The sequence below is a fragment of the Xenopus tropicalis genome, chromosome 1 (assembly GCF_000004195.4).
Source record: "Xenopus tropicalis strain Nigerian chromosome 1, UCB_Xtro_10.0, whole genome shotgun sequence".
NCBI classification, from domain to species: domain Eukaryota; kingdom Metazoa; phylum Chordata; class Amphibia; order Anura; family Pipidae; genus Xenopus; species Xenopus tropicalis.
In genome coordinates, this window is record NC_030677.2 from 151,845,731 (window position 1) to 151,865,096 (window position 19,366).

Genomic DNA, 19,366 nt, shown 5'->3' on the forward strand with positions numbered 1-19,366 from the left:
AGATGACAGCCACCTCTGAGTTGTTGTAATCCCTCCGTATAGCTGCCTGTCACATTTATACTGAGAGTGTAAATGTTCTCCTAAATACTGCTGGGATAATAATGGTCCCACAAGGATCCTCTTTCTGACTCCAGCGCTCCTAGGAAAGACTACAATGGTGTTCTACATATATAAGCCAACATAGCAAAACTACTGTACAAAGCTGTACCTCTGATTTGTATCACAGTAAAAAGAATGTCTGTAATCCCATCAGCTCTTTTTGCATTCAGCATTTCTTATCTGCCAATTTATTAACCCTTTTCTATAGAGCTGCAGAGCACCAGTTTTCCACATTCTGTTCCAATGATCCACAAAACAGCAGCTAAACCCTTCCTTGTCAGAAATCTACTGAGCAGATGTTAATATGATTAACCTCTTTATTGCTGTGTACAGGCAAATAGTTGTTAGTTCTTTGTTGCTTATATGTTGTGGCTATTGTTGTTTATTATTTTTGCAGTTTCTGTAAAGCAGGGTATAACCAGATCCCTGCCTTCTGGTGAGTGTAGTCTGTTTTCTATCTAGATGCACCATGGCAGGCGCCAGGGCCAGTGGCATAATTATCATCATGGAACACTCCAAGGATTGCCAGTGTGGATTTTGCACACAGGTGCAGGGAAGGGGTTGGAAAGTCAGGACTGTGGGACTGGTCAGGATTCTGAATGAATAATGAAATAATTAACTATTTTTTTTTTTATTGCTGAAACCTTTTAAAACTGATAATAATAATTTTAGGAGCTTTCAAGTCTACCCCAATCACATCAACCAGTGGGCCAATCAACAAAATTGATTTGTAAACCGTACTCTTTATATCAGTAATTTAACAGTCCTTATTTGGGGACTCCAAAATTAGAGTGATTAACCCAGACCCAGATTGGAATTCAAAACAAGCCGTGGCTATTCAAATACACAGAGGCCCAAACAACTCCCCACCAGCCCACTAAATAGTACCGTAACTGTCTACAGCATCTTATAGCAGTCCTTCTGGTATTTGCCAGAATCCACAGATTGCCAGTAAGGGCCTGGATTTACCATGGAAATGGGTGGCGTTTTGGGCAGATTGAGATGTAACTGTGGTTAGATGGGGCTGTGTCATAGATTGTCCTGTGTTTTAGGAAGTACACAGTAAGGTTTTTCCAGATCTATACTGACCTTACCAAGTTTGGGACAGGCTTTCTAAAAGGACACAAAAGAAATCCACTGTACAATGTGGTCAAAAAAAGGACTGATTCACAAAACAAGAAAGAATCTTCACTTATTAAACTGACACAATTATCCTTTTTATGTGCAAGTGAGACACAAGCGATCAGCCAAGGGGTAACCAATTGCATTTAAATTACCTTTAGTATGTTAAAGAACAGTCTATTCTTAACAACTTTTTAATTTACGATTTCTTTACCTTCACTTGAAAGTTGTTCTGTCCTACAGCAGTCCTTTTCCTTTCTTTCCATCTCAAGGCAGGACCTGTTACTCTGCAGCTCTGGTTCTGTTTACAATAAATCACCACCAGCTCATGGAAAAAAAACTAGTGCCACTGTGTCTTACATACCTTTACTGGGTGCATTTTTGGACTAAAAATAGCAGCATCTGGGGAAAAAACTTACCTATTAGAGTCACTGGAGGGAACCTAATATATTGGCACCCCCAATGAACATGGGTTTCCATGAAAGTCTTGTTGTTATTTAGCAGTCCTCTTTCTTTCCTTCTTCTCCTTCAGGGCAACATTTTTGCAGCTCTCATTGCCAGGTGCTGTTTACAATCAATCAGAAAAAGGGCACATTAAAGTGGAAGATCACCTTTAAATTACCTTTAGTATGTCATAGAACAGTCTGTTCATAACAACAAGGTCAATCTTTCCCCCCCATTGCAAATACACAATGTAGGTACAAAATAGGGGTGAATAGGTATCAGGAAAATAGGCGACTCACAGAGCAGAAAATAGAGAGAACTCCTTAAAGATGGCACTTTTTTAGCAATTCAAGCAATGTGACATTGTTTAATGCTTGATTTTTCCCATATATATTATGCTAACTGATATGATATATTAAAAATGATGTATACCATACTATATATAGTATACTAACTGATAAGATGTATACTTTTCTTGTGTTCTATGTGGGGAGAAGCATACATAAAGCTTGGGGGGAAGGATTTTTTTTACTTTGGCCTTGACTTCACAGTTCCTGGTATGTGGTTATGTTGGAATAGCTGCTGAGCTATTGCTTATGTGGAAGGGGTCCCTCAGTGATCGGTGCTAAGTATCAATATATCTCCTATATTTATTTTTACGTGTGTGTGTCAGTTTAATGGCTCTACAGAACTGACAAGAGCCCTTCTCAGTACAATAGGGTACCTAACAACTGTTCTAAATGCACACTACCGGTTCTCCCAACAACCAAATGCCCAATTGTTGCCCACTGCTTCAGGTTATTAACCACCTATAATAGAAATTTCTATTTTTTTGGACTTTTCTGGTGACATTGCTGCAGCAGGTGAGAATGCTCAATGGGCACAAACTGGTCCCAATCTTTATGCAAAGCCCTTGTGGCAGCCCTTGTTGCAGTAATGTAAGGTACCTGCTCGTCGTGGCCGTCCACCTGGTCGCAAGGGGGCGCGCTCTGACGCTGGCGCACGCTATGACGCCGGCGTGCGTCTTGACGCCAGCGCGCGTCTTGACGCCAGCGCGCGTCTTGACGCCGGCGCGCGCCTTGACGCACGCGCACGCTCTGACGCCGGCGCGCGCCTTGACGCACGCGCACGCTCTGACGCCGGCGTGCGTCTTGACGCCCGCGCATGCGCCTTGCGCTTAAAAAGACGCCAGAGGCCTAGGATCACTGCGAAGTGATCATTTTCCTTGTGAAAGACGCCAAGCATTGTTTCCTGATTGATATTTGTTATTTTGACCCGGCCTGACTTCCGATTCTGAATCCTGCTGCCTGTACCGACCTATTGCCTGCCTGACCATCCGATTGCTTTCCGTTTTTGCCTAGACGCCTGGTTCGGCACTCCTGCCACTCCTTCACTTGGCTCCAGTCCTGTTTCACCCCCAGCGGCTGTGTTCCTTAGTGGGAGGTGTAGGAGAGGTCCTTCCTCAACGACTTCTTCCAGTGACGTTTCCTGCTTAGTCGTGACAAGTAATCTACTTGCCTGTAAATTTGTGATACCCTCCTGTTTTATGCCCGACCCACTCTGTTTCCTGTTTAAACATACCCATTTGAAATCATCATTCCAACCTTTTTATGTCATCAGCCTGGCCTCGCCAGTGTTTAACTGAACTGGAGATGATAGGCATTATTTACCATAAAAGGGGCAGAGTACAAAAAGCAAAAAAAATGGCATAAACTGCCATGTATTTTGACATTTTGTACCTTGTCCTGTACTTAGTGCCCATTGGCACAGATCTGTGTGCTTCCGAATGGAGCTGTTCATTACTTATTTATATGGGAATTAAGTGCAAAGATGCTATGACCTCAAGTGCTCTGTAACTAAGCACTAAGAGGTACAGGTTTTGGCTTGACCCCTGCAGAAATTTGCTCTCTTTCATACATTAATAATAAAATTCCTTATGGTCTTACATTTGATATGGAGACTATGGTAAGCACAAATCTTGCAGATATAGTTTCAGCGTTGTAGTAAATAAAGGACGTGTTGCTTTTTGTGCATATACATACTGTATATGTATTTAATGTATAAAGGAAATTCTACCAAGTACCATAATATAAGGTTACTAGATCATGTGAGAAACAAGGGGACACTTATAGAAAATTCTGCCTGCCCAATCAATATCTGGCCTGCTAGATATCTGTCAGGAGGTTTGAAAATTCCACCAGACATGAATCAAATCTACACAATCATTCGGTCCATGCCCAGTAGGTCCCCACAGTATTGGTGGAAAGCCAAATAGGGCAATGGTCTGCTTGTTGGTGATGTCAAGGTGTATGGTAAGCTTAAGGGCATTCATTATATAAGCATTTTGTAGCTCTATAGACAGAGGAGAAAATGCTGAATCCCCCACAGCATTCTCACAATCTTTATGAACTCTCCTGAAATCCTGCGCTTAATTCTGTCCATGATTTTGACTTCTTCTGTTTTTTTCTGAAGCGCATGTCCCCCAGCAAACATTTTCTGTTGTCAGCTACTTTGAGTTACAGTTGTCTATAATATCCCACTGTTGTCTAGTGACAGGCACTTAATCCTCAAAAACACTCAGTACTGCATTTGTTTGTGATAAGCACCTGTCACTTGACTTCACTGGGTGCACAATATTCCCGATCAAAGTGAACAGGGGGTAATTTATATGAAAAATACAATTACGTAACCAAAAAATTCCATATTTTAAAAGAACGTAATCCTGCTGATAAGATTCACAGTCTTATAGAGGATTGAGCATTCTGTGGATTTACAGATGTAGAGGAAATCATATGCTTTAGATGGTAAACTCTTGTGAACAGGGCCCTCTGATCCTGCTGTTTCATTCTGTAACCCTGGTTTATTTATTGTAAGTTCCCTTTTTACTGTAATATTATTTTAAGGCACTTTGTCATTTGCTGTCACTAAAGCATTTGTGAGGCTGTACGTACCATATTGCAAATGAAACCCTCAATGCAGCCACTTAGAATCACTCACTTGTTAGTTCCAGCAGGAATATGCTGACCTGTGAGCATCCCTAAAAGGTTTTTCATTAATAAATTATCAGTCCTAAAACTGGCCATACCTGTACCAATAATATCATACAAAGCAAAGTTTCTTATTAATGTTGGTACGTCACACAGATTTCAGCCCAGGAATGCATGAGTAAGCATTTTTATGGCAACATCCATTCTGTGTATCTCACACCAACTGACACAGTGGGCCCGCTTCACTAAAGTCCGAAATAAGGAGTGCTATTTATAGCATGCGTTAAAAATCTTATCACTTCTTATTTTTCGCTCGATTCACTAAAAGGACACTTGTCATAATTAAGAAGCGATGTTCTTGGCGTTATTTATCTTGCGACGACATATTTTCAAGCAATATATTACGCAGCACACAACATATTACGCAACGTTGCTTGAAAATATGTCGTCGCAAGATAAATAACGCCAAGAACATCGCTTCTTAATTATGACAAGTGTCCTTTTAGTGAATCGAGCGAAAAATAAGAAGTGATAAGATTTTTAACGCATGCTATAAATAGCACTCCTTATTTCGGACTTTAGTGAATCGGGCCCAGTGTCTGTTATTGCAGACAGCCCAGAGTGGGTTGAGAAGAGCAGATTGGCTGTTACTTGGCCGGTGTTTATAAGCCGGACGTGGCTTTAGCAAAGGGACCAATAAAAAAAACTTGTCTTTCGTATTGCCAGATGGCCCTAAACCAATTGTAATAGAGGTCATGTGAATAGTAGCTGTTGCAGATAGTCATGGCCTGCACATGCTGCTCGTCACCATTCTCTCTCTCGTCAGCGTGCTCACTCGCCCATGGGGAAGGGGCGATCGAAAGCAGGGCTTCATCTTTGGCACACTTTAAGTGATGTGTGGGCCGGCAAATAGTCAACCTACACCCGACCCCAACCCTGCCCCCCCAACCAGCACCTAATTCCACCCGTGGCTCCATGTCTGTATGTAGACCTGAGCCCACCGCATCCCTGAAGTCATGCAGGGGGTGGGGCAGATGCATGCCTATAAGTAGGGAGGTACAGGGAGACTATTGCTGGATATGCAGAGACCTAAAGGACAAAACTGGATCTCTGACATGTCAATATTTCATGAACTAAATTTGTCAGCCTAGAATACACCCTCCACTAAAGGCGGCCATACAAATTGAGATCCGATCATTTGGCAAGGTCAACAAACAAGTTGATCTTTTCCCAATATACCCACCTAAGGTGGGCAATATCAAGCTAATTTGTTTGGCCCTAAGGCCAAACGGTGGGTATATGCACCATCAGACCAAGGGACACATCAATGAGCCCATGTGGTCCCTGATCCAACAGAAAAACCAAACCTGTCCAATCGGCGCCAGGATTATTTTCGGCCAGATATCGATTGGTGGGGGGCACATACATGGGCCCATCGGCAGCCCGTGCATGGCCATATTAAGGGTAAATCTCTTTCTTGGATGCAGGGCTGGACCGAGCAGCAAGGGCCCGCTTCACTATATATCACTATATGTGGGCTGGTCTGATACTCGCAGGATACTCGCAGGACCCACAGGTTACCCCTCCCATATAGATTGTAAGCTCTACGGGGCAGGGGCCTCCTTCCTCTTGTGTCCTCGACTCTTAACTTATTGCTGCTGTATTTATCTGTATTTATTATTATACTTTGTATTTATCTATTATCTTATTAACACCCTGTTTGTATTAATGTATTCTACTGTACAGCGCTGCGTACATAAGTAGCGCTTTATAAATAAAGATATACATACATACATACAGGTTTACCCCCGGGTCAGGTGGGTTGGGGCCGACATCTGCATATCAGAAGCAGGTGGCAGGCAGGTTCAGGCTGAGCTCTTCTGTCACTCTTTCTGCTCACAACCTAACTGAGCCCCACTTCCAGCTATGACAATATGACAATGTCATATTTTCTCTGAGAAGTCCTTGTGTTTTTGGTGTGAGATTTATCTGCCCTCTTGTGTACAAAAATAGAACTGCACCATTAATACTAATGGTTGTTAGTGGCAGCATTACTAATATTAACACATACTGTAGAACCCCCCATTTTATGTTTTTCAGGAGACCAGGAAAAATTATATAAAATCAGGTAAAAGCATAATGCATTATATACTGGTGGGACCACAAAATAACAGTATATAAGAGGGAAAACCTATAATCAGGGCATGTGAGATTAAGGTTTCACTGTATTTATAAAGCGCCAACATATTCCACAGCACTGTACAATAAATACACTGAACATACATACTAACAGACAAAGAAACCAATAACTGATACAAAAATTTAAGAAGGCCCTGTCCAAAAAAGCATTGAAATGACTCTGTTTTACTGTAAGACGTTTGCTTTCCATGGCACAGCTACAACTTTAGAGGGCTTCACTGGGGCACTAGAAATGTTGTTGTGCCCCTTACTGTAGGTCAATGTATGGTGCATCGGCAGATGAGAAAGTGAAGAGGGGCTGCAGCTCTTCTTTACTTTCTGTTGTTCTGATCATTTGGCTGACTACATGAAAGTATGGATCAATAGAGCCAAATAGTGTATGTCCCCCATATGCTATCCATCCATCAGCACTTACGTGTATAGGTTAGATATTGTGCAGAGTCTGCTTATCTGTGACCTCATTAACATTTGGAGATTATTTACACACACACTGTTTTTAAAATACATGTGTATGTGTGTTTGTCTATGTAGGCATGAAGTGATGGTACACACAGGATTTTCACATAGAAGTCGCAGGACTCCAAGGTCAAAAATAAAAACCTCTTATTAATCTTTTTGATCCTGTAACTCCTATGTGAAAATCCTGTGTGTGCCGTCACTTCATGCCTGTATAATGCTCTTATGCACAGGCACCCAGGTATCATCATTCTCTTATGGTGCGCAGCTTCCTGGCATTTTATATATATGTGTGTGACCAATGAGCCTGGCTTAAAGGAGACGGAAAGGTAAACACTAAGAAAGCTTTATCAGAAAGGTCTATGTAAATACAGCCATAAGCACTCACAGAAACACTGCACTGAGTCCTCTATTAAAAGAAACACAGGATTTCTTGTATCCTTTTTTGTAAACATGTTCTTTGGTTTCAGACTTCCACTTAATTCCTTAATCCTTAATTCCCAGGGCCAGAGTCTGTGCAGCTCTCTCCCCTCTCCCTTCTCCTGCCCCCCCCCCTTAATAATTCATAAAACTCACCCCCCCCTTAGGAATGTGTAATCTGAGCTACCAGCCTCTCCAGCTGTAGCAGGAAGCTAGGAAGACCAAGCTAAAATGGCAGCTACAATCTTAAACAAACGTAGGGAGCTTCTAGAGCTCTTTACTCAGGTATAGTTAAACTTTCTGCTGAATAAATATAACCTTCTAAGGTGCACTAATGTGGAGAATCTATTGGCAGTAAAATGCTAAAATTATTATCCTTTTAACTAGATAAACATCCCACTCCACACCCTGCCTTAGTGGAATGCTCATACATTGCAACTCATGTTTGAACATAAGACTTACTTTTATTCAGCTTGTAAAGGGAATCTTTTCCCATATTACATTGTGTGAAATGGCAGAATAAAAGTGCAGATCTGAAGTTTCTGTCTATGTGTCCTATGTTCATGTGTGAATATCTAAATGTCCTTTTGCCTTCATACTAAATAACTTTTTGTCCTTTCATTTAATCTTTTCCCATAGCCTCCTTATATTTCCCATCGGCTATTCACCACCATGAATTGTCCCCTTATATTACATTTCTATAAATACTTACCTGTCCAGACACAGCATCCACAGCCTTCCTTTCCAACTAAATATCCCACTTTTTACAACACTGTACATTTTCCCAGTGTACTGGCAAGGACCAAACATTAAGTAGTTTCTGTTTACCTGTTTGCCCTGTTAAGCTCACAAAAAAAGAAAAAATACAGATTTTCCTGATTATGGTTAATAGCAGATGGGACATTTTTCCACCAGTGCTAAATCTCTTCCAGTGTGAGCATCAAAAACATCCAAAAATGCCTTTTCACTGGTGATAGTGTGAATTAAAATATTTGAATCTCGTAAGCACCAGATAATGCAGGTGACCGCAATTTCCAGCCTTTATGTGATTTAAATGTTTTACCAGTAGATATTAACACTGACATCATGGCAAAGGTATTTTATGATGTTTTGTTGCCAGCACTGGGTGGCAAATATCCCGCCTGCTATCATTCTTAAATAACAGGTAAAAAGTATAAAGAATACAATCCCTATTCAGTAAACTCATTTAGAACATGGAGATACAATTCCACTGTAAACAAGGGCAGTTATACAGCATTCCATACACATTATTTGTAAGATATTGTGTTTATCAAACATTATGCAATATCTAACTTGGCCATAAACGTATTGGGCTAATAATGAAACATAACCTCCAAAATAACTACCTTTCCTAATCCAATAATATTACATTTTCTATCCCTTGATTTTTTAAAAATGTCTTCTAAAAAAAAAAAGAAGACATTTGTTGCAACACTGCCTTTGCTAGTTAGGTTACTAAATATCTAGCCACTGAGTTATATTTATTACTCCCCTTTTTTTGCTAATTTTATCATTTTAATGTTTAGATCGCTCTTATGTCCAGAAGACTGCACATTTGCATGATAAAGTATAAAGGCTTTTTGCTTTACTCCTGGAAGCCGACATTTTATTCATGTATATTCAAAAAAATTGGAGGAGCCCAAATCTCAATTGTCATTTGCAAGTAAGTCAGGGCCAATCCATGCAAACAGCACGCCGTAGCTGCTTATAGGTTCTGTCTGTTTAGAACCCCTGCCATTGTTATTGCAGGGGTTTTATGTGAGATATTTAGGAGATGCCAGTATTGTTTCTTTGTGCCTGTTTGGCAGAAACATTGCCTAACACTGAGGCTACCACAACAACTAGACATTTTAAGTAACTCTTTCCTGGTAGAGAGCAAGGTCTGAAGCAAATCCCAAAATTAGAAGGTTTTTGGCATTGTTGTGCATCAACGTCAGTCATGTACCCTGCGTTCGCCTCCAGCTGATCTATCCAACATCATGTCACTGAAAAGCTCTAAGGCTCATGGGGGAAGGGGACCATGTCCAAATTAGCAGGATTCTCTGAGCTCATCAGGGAATAGTTTCTGCCGCAGTTTATCTGCTGTAAGCAGAAGCTCTATCTGGGAAACAATCTGTGGCTCAGAGGCTCTAATCTGCGGCCACCGCTCTTTGTCCTCAAAGCTCAGAAGTGTTCACTTAGCGGGATGCCTCGTTGGCTCTTGTTCTCTAACCCTCTTCCTTCGGGAAAGCTTGTCCTCTGCTCCTCGCTTTGGGTTATGGGAAATTGTGTGAAGTCTCCTCTTCAAAACCTCTCAAAGAAGGTATGTCATTAGAAGCAAAGGTTGCCACTTACAATGGAAGTTGGGGCAAGAATGGGTAGAGGGATGGTGGCTCAGGATAAGAGTGATGATAGAAAATGACAATATTTAATTCCTTTCCCCCATTTTAAACCTTAGATGCAGAAATAGCTACTGCTCTCTCTCTGCTCTGCCTCCCCCCCCCCCCCCACTTTCTCTCACAGCACAGGAGCCCAAGGCTTTATTTTTTCTGTTGATTAGATGGTGATATGAATATTCCACACTATCAAGTTCTATATATGAACTAGTAATTGCTTTAACAAAAAAAAACCTTCAATCCTATATTTATAGTTGTGACCTTTGATCCTGGCTATATGATCCCAAAGGATCTGCAAGAACTGCCAGGAGAATTGTCTTATTAAGGCGTGGGAATAGAGGGTCCTGCAAAATGTGACCAGAACAGCTCCTTATATAGAGAAGGAGAGACACAGAGAGGGAATAAGGAGGGGTGGGGGGGATGCTTACGGGGATGGGAAGAAAAATAAGAACAAGGACTGTGGATTTACCTAGGATAGCAACAGACCAGTTTCCAGAAAGCAAAAACAAGACAAATGGAAATTTAGGGATAATGAGCAGAGAGATACCCATGGGAACAGCTCACCCAAGTGTCTAGGATTTTACGAAAAGGCACAGAAATAAACAAACTGAATATACCAGGCCATTGTGTTGCATCCCAGAGTCACGTTTATTACTGTACATGGGACTGGGATATGATCAACCCCCCTCCTCTTAATATCAACCTTTCAGTTCCCTCTGGTAATAAGCTGTGTGTTGTAAGATGCACCAGGAGGAACGACTCAGCCTCAGACCAACGCAGTCAGGGGAGGAGGGGGCACAGGGACCACTAATGCTTTTGGCTCAAAACTGCGCAGTGATGCACAACCTGCTTGGCCCAGCCTGTATCTTTCTCCGCAAGGGATTCGCTGAAAATCGTCAGCCTGTACGTGAGTCTTGACCCTTTGTAGCTATTGTGCTACTTTGTGCCTACTTTGCTTATTCATGTCACCCTTCCATCCACATTATGTGATTTTCTTCCTCACATCATGTAACATCTTTGGTTGATATTTGGTAGGGTTAAATCACAAAGTTTTGAAAAATGAAGTTTTATGTATTAGCTTGTTTTTACCCTAATTTACCCAAAGGTCGAGTTAAGGTAGTGATGGGTGAAAATATCACAACTGCAGCAGCCCATAGTAACTGATAAGAAATGTGTATTCATTATTCTAGCTGTGATAGACCTGTTAAAAAAGTAACTGTTGTTGTGGGTAATTTAGGAGGACTTCCAAATATTACTAAACCAAGATCTGTCCTGTCAGTGGATTCCTGGCTCAGATAATGCCTCAAGTCAATAAAGTAAATTAGTGTGTTTTGCTTTCAATATTCTTATATCCAAACAATGATCACATTTCTCCAACATTTTTGGTTCTAATATCATGATGGTAAAGTGAGTGTGTGCGAGTTCTATGTGAGTGTGTGTGTGAGTTCTGTGTGAGTGTGCTGGGTAGCAGATTTAAAGGGGCGAGCAAATGAAAGTTTGCACCTGCCTTTACAACTCCTAGTGCACCCCTTTAGCATGAATGCAAATGACTCGAAAACAGACCGCTTTGCAATATGTCTATTGATAATGCATGTAACAACTAATTTGCACTACTGGAGCTTTGGAGAAAAAAATATTTGAGCTCTCATATGTGATAATAGAAGGCATGCTGGGGTAAAAATACTCAATATTATTAGCTGCTTCTAACTTCCACATGATCACTGTATCACAGACCTATCTTTACTGCATTTGGAAATGAAAATTATGGGGGAGCCATTCACTGAAAGAGCAAAGAACAAGTAATGCACTCCCATTTGAACTACTTTTTACATTGCTACACTGAATGTGGCTTTAGCTGAAAGGTGGTGCTTAGTGGGTATAGTGGGGCATAGTGGGTAGTATTCTTGGTAGAATCCCTACCGCTCTGGCCTTGTCTTTGACATGTAGATGTGTCTTAGCAGGGTTGTACTCAATACAGTGCAGCCTACCTGCTGGATTTTTAGACTTGTCCTTAATTTTCTGTATGATCTGGAAAGTGTAGCATAAACAGATGTGTAGATTGTATTGAGTCTGCTGTTTATTCTGGGGCACTTAACCCAGTAGTCTAGTAATCATATAACCCGTTGTTGCAGGCATAGCCACTACATTAATTAATAAAATAACTCCCTGCCCCCATATGGCCATGCACTGATTTAACCTCAGTTAATCTGGGGCTGCATTATTTCAGTCAAGTTAATCTAAATTTATTATTAGTGTATTACTCTTTTGGCTTTGGGGGGCTTTCTTTTTTTATCTTTTTTTTGTGTGTGTCGTAATTAGGGGAGGATATAATTTGTTAAATTGTGATTTGAAACATTTAATAAAAAAATGAAAAAATAAAATTTATATATATAGCACTTATAAAAAATAAATGCCTGAGCAATCACAACCCCCCTGTTCTACCCTACCACCTTATGTCACTGTGTGATTACTGTAGCTTGTCCATTAATCCCTTCCCCTCATTTATCTTCAACTCTGCCATGCTTTGACTTTAATCTGTCTCAATGTCTTGTTTTAGGACAGAGAGCTACGCCCAGAAGAAATAGAAGGTAAGTAAATGGCATTTCCATGGCATATAAGGATGCCCTACACTCACAATGCAGAGAAAGCAGTCTTAGAGCAGAAGTTATGTGCCTCAAAGAGTCATCACATTAAATTCCCACATATATGTCCGTCCTCCATGTTCCAGTCCAGTCTTCACTGCCAATGCATTCCACAGCCTTACTCTTCTGAATTATGTTTTCAGATCCCTGTCCAGTTTTCATACTACACTTTTTCTGGCTGCTCACAACTCAAATATTTAAATGAATAATGTTTCTTGGACAGAATAGTTCATGGTATAGGACAATTTTTCCTTTAAGCAGGTAGCTTGTGTGTCAGAAATGTCTTATTTTTAAAGCCAAAGAATATATAAGAAAAACAAGTTTTTACAAATACATTAAATACACTTTATTAGCTACTATGTATCAAACAATTCTCTACTTGCAATTAGGTGACTTGATCACACAAAAAATTTAGCAAAAATCACAATTTAGGGTGGAATAAAAAAATGCTACACCAGCAACTTTGTCAGTGATTTTCTGCTCTAATTACAAACTGGACCAGTACATTAACATTACAGTTAAATTATTGAGCTAGTGTTTATTGCTTTGTAGCCATGCTACATTTAGGGGCCCATTTACTTACTCACGAACCGGCCGAATGCGTCCGATTGCGTTTTTTTCGTAATGATCGGTATTTGGCGATTTTTCGGAAAATTATCGCGACTTGTTCGTTGCCATTCCGAATGTTGCTCAAAATCTGGCGATTTTTTTCGTAGCGTTCGGATTCATTCAAGCTTCAGTATGGTGACTTTTCTTGGGCCAGGTTGGAGCTGCAGGGTGCCATTGAGTCCTATGGGAGGCTTCCAAAATCATGCTAAGTCTGAAAGTTTTGCCCGCCGCTTACGAGCGCTCAATACGAAAAAGTCGCGACAAGATACGAGCGAATCGTAATGGCTACTAAAAACTCGCGTTTTTTCGCGAAAATCGTATTGGTAACGAAAAAGTCGCAACAATTTCCGAAAAGTCGTAAAGGCGCCGAAAAAAATCGCAAAAAATACGAAAAAGTCGCAAAATGTTCGTTTTCCAATCGGAATTTTTCCAATTCGGATTCGAATTCGTGTCTTAGTAAATCAGCCCCTTAGAGTTAGAAGCAGAAGTGTTAAGTACACTTTCAGCAAAGACCACATCATTGTGGTGATTTATTTTTATAGCTGTTCATATCCTCTATAAATAAACATATACATACATTTCCAGTGGAATTCTTTGTACTCTGTAGGTATATATATATATATATATATTTTTTTTTTTTTTTAATTAGAATTTTTTTTTTTCGGGCCAAGATGCAAAAACAGGTGTAAAGTGGGCTTTTGTACTTTGCACCATTCCCCCTATGTCATTCTAATGTTGCAAAGCCAAAACTCTTTACACTGATGTACCAAACGGACTTCCATGTATACAGCAATGGCAGCACTTACTTAAATATGGAGTTAGATAGGACATATGTGTCCCCTGTAATGCCCCAAGCTTGTGTTTCATTTAGATTTGCAAGCTGGGAAAGACCAGAAGGCACAAGATGCAGAAAAGTCCTGTACTTACTGCCTGAAACATTAAGGGCATTGCTGTAGCCTGCATCTTACTCCAGATTTTTAGGTTTTATGAAAGCTAAATTACGTGATTAACAGGAATCTGTACAGTAATATTTTATACCATATACAATATAAAGTAATATATTAATGTAAAAAGTAAAATGACTAAATATGATTATGGTGTCCCTTTAACTTGTCTGATGTCCCCTGGCTGCAGGGATATAAGTATTTTCTGCTATGCTGTCAGCTTCTGGAAGGAATTAAGCAAGCACACAAGTGTTATATTTGCAGAACAAATTAGTCTTTGGCTCTGTTCTATTGCAGCCCTTAAGGAAAACAGTTGGCTTATAACCAAATCTGGTGAATTAGAGGCAAATGCAGATGATAATATTTTAGTCAGTGTTTCAGTAGCTTTTGCAGATGCCAGTGATAGCAGACCCATTGCCTTATTCAGTTGGAAGGGTTTTTCAAAATAAAATCTAATTTTGACAAAAGGTGAGATGGACCTTTCCATACCAGGAGCAGGTTAGATAAATGCCTCTATTGTGGGCTTGAGCAGCTGCTAACAGCCTTGCTTAATGCTATTTATAATGGAGGGCCTACAAAAGGGAACTGCAATAATTTGTAATTTTTTGATTATATATATGGTTTATAAAAATAGCATTTCAATAAGGGATGATTTGTTGACTGGACCAGCTTTACTGCTTGAGGTCCCCTTAGTTCTCTTTGTTTTTTTGGGTAAAATGTTGCCAGCCTACCCCTGACATGTTACCAGTTAGTGAAAGGTTATTGGGATATACTGAACATAAGGAATAAAGAATTTACTAAAAACTATTCAGTTCTGAGTTCAAAAACAGAAAAAAGTGTTGTGAATGCAGAAATTATGAACGCAGAAGCACACAAAATAATGACTGAGTGTAGGATATCATAATGCAATTATAAGTGCCAATCAGTTTACGTATATTCCAATAGTAAGGGGTTAGGGCTGAGCATAATAATACTGAATATGTGCACGTGTTTCTAGGAGATCAAAGACAACAGTCTACAGCTATTTGCAATTGATGGTGGTGATGTAACTAAATGCTGATTACTGGTTAGTGGTATAGTTACGTAGTATCCATAGAAATTCTTGGATAGCAAGGAAGGTTTCCAGTTAAGTATAAGCTAGCTTTATAGAAGTGGGAGTGCTTTGGTGTGGGTTGGTCGGTTCAGGTTCTCTCTGCTAATCCCAGGAATTTCCTTCAGAGCTCAAAGAAGCCTTTAAGGAGTTTGACAAAGATAAAGATGGCTACATCAGCTGCAAGGACTTGGGGGACTGTATGAGGACCATGGGATACATGCCAACTGAAATGGAACTAATAGAACTGTCTCAGCAAATTAATATGAACCGTGAGTCATTTGTTTCTCTTAAAGGGGAAGGTCTAAATTGATCTTTTATTTATTAGCCTTTCTATTTGCTTCTTTTCAGCTAGTTTGCCATTTCTGAAATAATCAAGTTACTCTTCACTATCAATCCCAAGCAATCTGTCTTAAAGGAATAGTAACATCAAAATATGAAAGTGTATAAAAGTAACTAAAATATAATGTGCTGCTGCCCTGCACTGGTAAAAGTTGTGTGTTTACTTTAGAAAGTCTACTATAATTTATTTAAATAAGCTGCTATGTAGCCATGGAGGCAGCCATTCAAAGGAGAAAAGGCACAGGCACATAGCAGATAAAACACTATTGTATTCCACAGAGCTTATCTGTTATCTGCTATGTAACCTGTGCCTTTTCTCCTTTTTTCCAGCTTGAATGGCTGCCCCCGTGGCTACACAGCAGCTTGTTATATAAATTATAGTAGTGTTACTGTAGCAAACACACCAGTTTTACCAGTGCAGGGCAACAGTACATTATATTTTTATTACTTTAAAGCTCTTTCATTTTTTGGTGTTACTGTTCCTTTAATGCAGGGGTCGGAGTCGGGTTTTGTTCTCACCTTGCCTAGGCAATGTATTAGAGCTGAGTACAGCTCACGCTTGATTGGCTGGACCTAAATAGTCAAAGACATATATAATGTAAATGTAATTATTAACTCTTATATTATGCACTTTATTATTATTATTATTACATACAGCTTAATAAAGTACTTTGGTCCTTGTCCTGCTCAGTAGAAAGCTTCCTGAGTTTCGCATAGCTGTTGTCATGGCTGTGTAACACATCAGGGAGTTGTGATCACAGGTAATTGGGACCAGAGGTGGCCCGGTTCAGCACAGCCCACGGCCCGGTGGTTGGGGACCCCTGCCCTATCCCACAAAAAAGAAGGCACTTTACTTCAGCCAGCCATATCTGTTTTATAATGCCAAAGAATCCTTTACATATAGAGGTTTAGGGTAGGCCCTTGTCTCCTACATTTTCACACTAAATATTAACTTTAATGTGAACTGCACATATATCTACAAGGTGCCTAAGTTACACAAAAAAAGGCATACTATTTGAGGGATTTACTACACAGAGTTTGGACCAGGTTATTAATCACTGACTTATTCTGTCATATTAATAAGACTGTTTACAACCACATCTTAAAGGCATGGAAATGGTTTTGGAGGACAATCTAAATACCCCTACAATTTCCTTCTCACTTTAGTTGGGGGTCATGTGGATTTTGATGACTTTGTCGAGCTGATGGGCCCAAAACTTCTTGCTGAGACAGCCGATATGATTGGAGTAAAGGAGCTTCGAGATGCCTTTAAAGAGGTAATATAGCCCAAAACCTGCAAATTGCCTGCAATGCATCTAATTTTAACCCACCTACTAAAATAGAGAGGAAATATATTACCTTTAAACTGTAAGGGTTGAAGTTAACATGGAAATGGCTATTGTGTTTGTAATTAACAATCAACTAGCTATCTATATTAAGTTTCTTGTTAGTAATAACCTGCATTTTAACTAACAGCGGTGATTACAGTCATGCATGTCATTTTAGTGTTCAATTTTTTGTGTTTAACCTCATGTCACAACAGTTTGACACTAATGGCGACGGAGAGATCAGTATGAGTGAATTGCGTGAGGCTATGAAAAAGCTCCTGGGGCAGCAGGTTGGGCACAGGGATATTGAAGATATTATTCGGGACGTTGACCTGAATGGAGACGGACAAGTGGATTTTGAAGGCAAATATAATTTTCATAAATCTGTTTTACGACATACTGATTTATTTGCTTGGGCAAGTGTAAACTGATTTTATGAAGTTTTTTTTTGCTATGGGTTGGAATGCATTTATATTGGTGCTAAGAGTGATGATTGAGCGTGTTGTTAATATTTGTGCCGTTAGTTTATTATTTACATTGGCCAATGGCCCTTTAAGGTAATCGAGAACCTCAGTTAGCAGAATTCACAGTCACTGAATATGTTGATATGCTAGCAGTAATGATTTACTTGAAATTACCTCTCTAGGAGAAAGACTGTTTAATATGACTGGTTTGGGCAGTACTAAGTGCTTGTTGAGAAAGCAGACACTGTTTATATGTTAATTCTTCCTTTTTTTGGCAGAATTTGTTCGAATGATGTCTCGCTGAGCTTGGAGCTCAAGACACACTGCATGATGACCCCAAGGGGAAGTGCCCATGTCACCTACAATACCTTATCCTGGAGGCACTGTTCTCTGCCACCCAGTTCCTGCCATCAAGTCCTCTTGTGAATCCTTCTGCCTTAATAAAGGCTTTGCCATCCCATAAATACAAATCTTATTCCAAGCATGGGTCCTGTATATACACTTATCTGCCCTGGAAATATATATTCCTAATCCTTGGCAGGTAGAAGGATTATAAATTCTTATGCAAAGAGAAGACTGCGTGCATGAGCCTTCCCTCAGTGTGTGACTTAACGTGACTTAACTCCTAAAGGATTTGTGCAATAATAGAATAGATGCAGCTTCCTATATTCCCTAACAAATGAATAAATAATTGTCATTTAAACCATTATCTGATGGACCTGCATTATAAAGCAAAAGTGGGCATATATGTAGCACAGGGCCAAATGTGTGTATTCTGCGGTTACAGATAAACTGGTTGTATATTTATATTTCAGTTGTGGCCGGTGCTAATAATGAGCTGACAGTTACAGCAGTAAAAGGCTGATTGTGGTGCTGGCCAAGAATGCACTGAGCATCCTCAGTTTTGGCAATAAGTGGTCCAAGGAGCATATTTAATACTACTTTTCACTGCCTGAAAAATGAATAAATTTTATTTGAACTAAACTGTATGGTGAGTCATTTGGTGACATGGAAATTCCTGTGTACAGAATAGCAAAAGTTATTGGTGCAGAACTAGATATGCTGGTGGTTGCATAAGAAGATGCTTATTATGTCCATATTTAGCAAATTTCATAAACTCATTATTTATATGCATTATTTAGTGATGTGTTCACACACAAAATATCAAACAGTTACCATTTTATATTAGGAAAAATGTATTTTCTGAAGTGTTTAATATATTATTATTAGAGGAACTCACCTTCATTCAGGTGAGTGGATCCATCTATACATTCATCTGTTAACTTTAAATTTCTATTACACATTCAGTATGTGCCTAACAAAATATCCAATCTCTTTCTGCTGGGGCAATGTAACCTAAGGCAAAGTCTCCTGGTAAGTGTGAAACCTTCAGTCAGTTTGTCTCCTGCTTTGATCTGTGGGGCAGCGCTGAGCACTGTCACCCTTCTGAATCCTTGAAAGGAGTTAAACAATTATTTTCTGTACTGGAACAAATTGTACCAGCGTGGAAGATAATTTATTATATATAAAAGGCTTGGTTAAGTTTTCTAGTTAATCGTTTTGATGGAAACTTATGTACAATGTTAACACAAAGCCATGAATATAATTTAAAACAGAAAACGATCAATGCACTCAGTAACAGAAATCAATCCAAGGCAAAAACCATAAGCTTTATTAAATAAAATCCTCTATATAAATCCTAATAAGAAAGCTTAAATAGGGAACATTTTTTAGCAGTTAAAGTTTTCTGTTATTCCCACTGAACTGGATTATGGTAAAGTTATGGAAAATGATCTGTTTTTAGACAGACACAATACATTTCTA

The 19,366-nt window shown here is 39.6% G+C and overlaps 1 protein-coding gene across 4 annotated transcripts in view; it reads left to right on the top strand.

Moving 5' to 3' along the window:
- The window catches only part of cabp1 (calcium binding protein 1), a 31,526-nt gene extending 13,000 nt beyond the window's left edge, over positions 1-18,526 (top strand). Inside the window, exons 1-7 of one of the 4 annotated variants that reach the window (XM_012954610.3) lie at positions 9,822-10,050; positions 10,865-11,026; positions 12,681-12,711; positions 15,537-15,680; positions 16,918-17,027; positions 17,294-17,441; positions 17,821-18,526. In XM_012954610.3, the coding sequence (XP_012810064.1) occupies positions 9,934-10,050; positions 10,865-11,026; positions 12,681-12,711; positions 15,537-15,680; positions 16,918-17,027; positions 17,294-17,441; positions 17,821-17,846 (738 nt within the window). In that variant the 5' untranslated portion in view covers positions 9,822-9,933 and the 3' untranslated portion in view covers positions 17,847-18,526. Of the gene's footprint in view, positions 1-9,821; positions 10,051-10,563; positions 11,027-12,680; positions 12,712-15,536; positions 15,681-16,917; positions 17,028-17,293; positions 17,442-17,820 lie in introns of those variants that run through there. The other 3 variants (XM_012954679.3, NM_001114265.1, XM_012954575.3) reach the window with 3 other exon arrangements.
- The last annotated feature ends 840 nt before the right edge of the window (positions 18,527-19,366 follow it).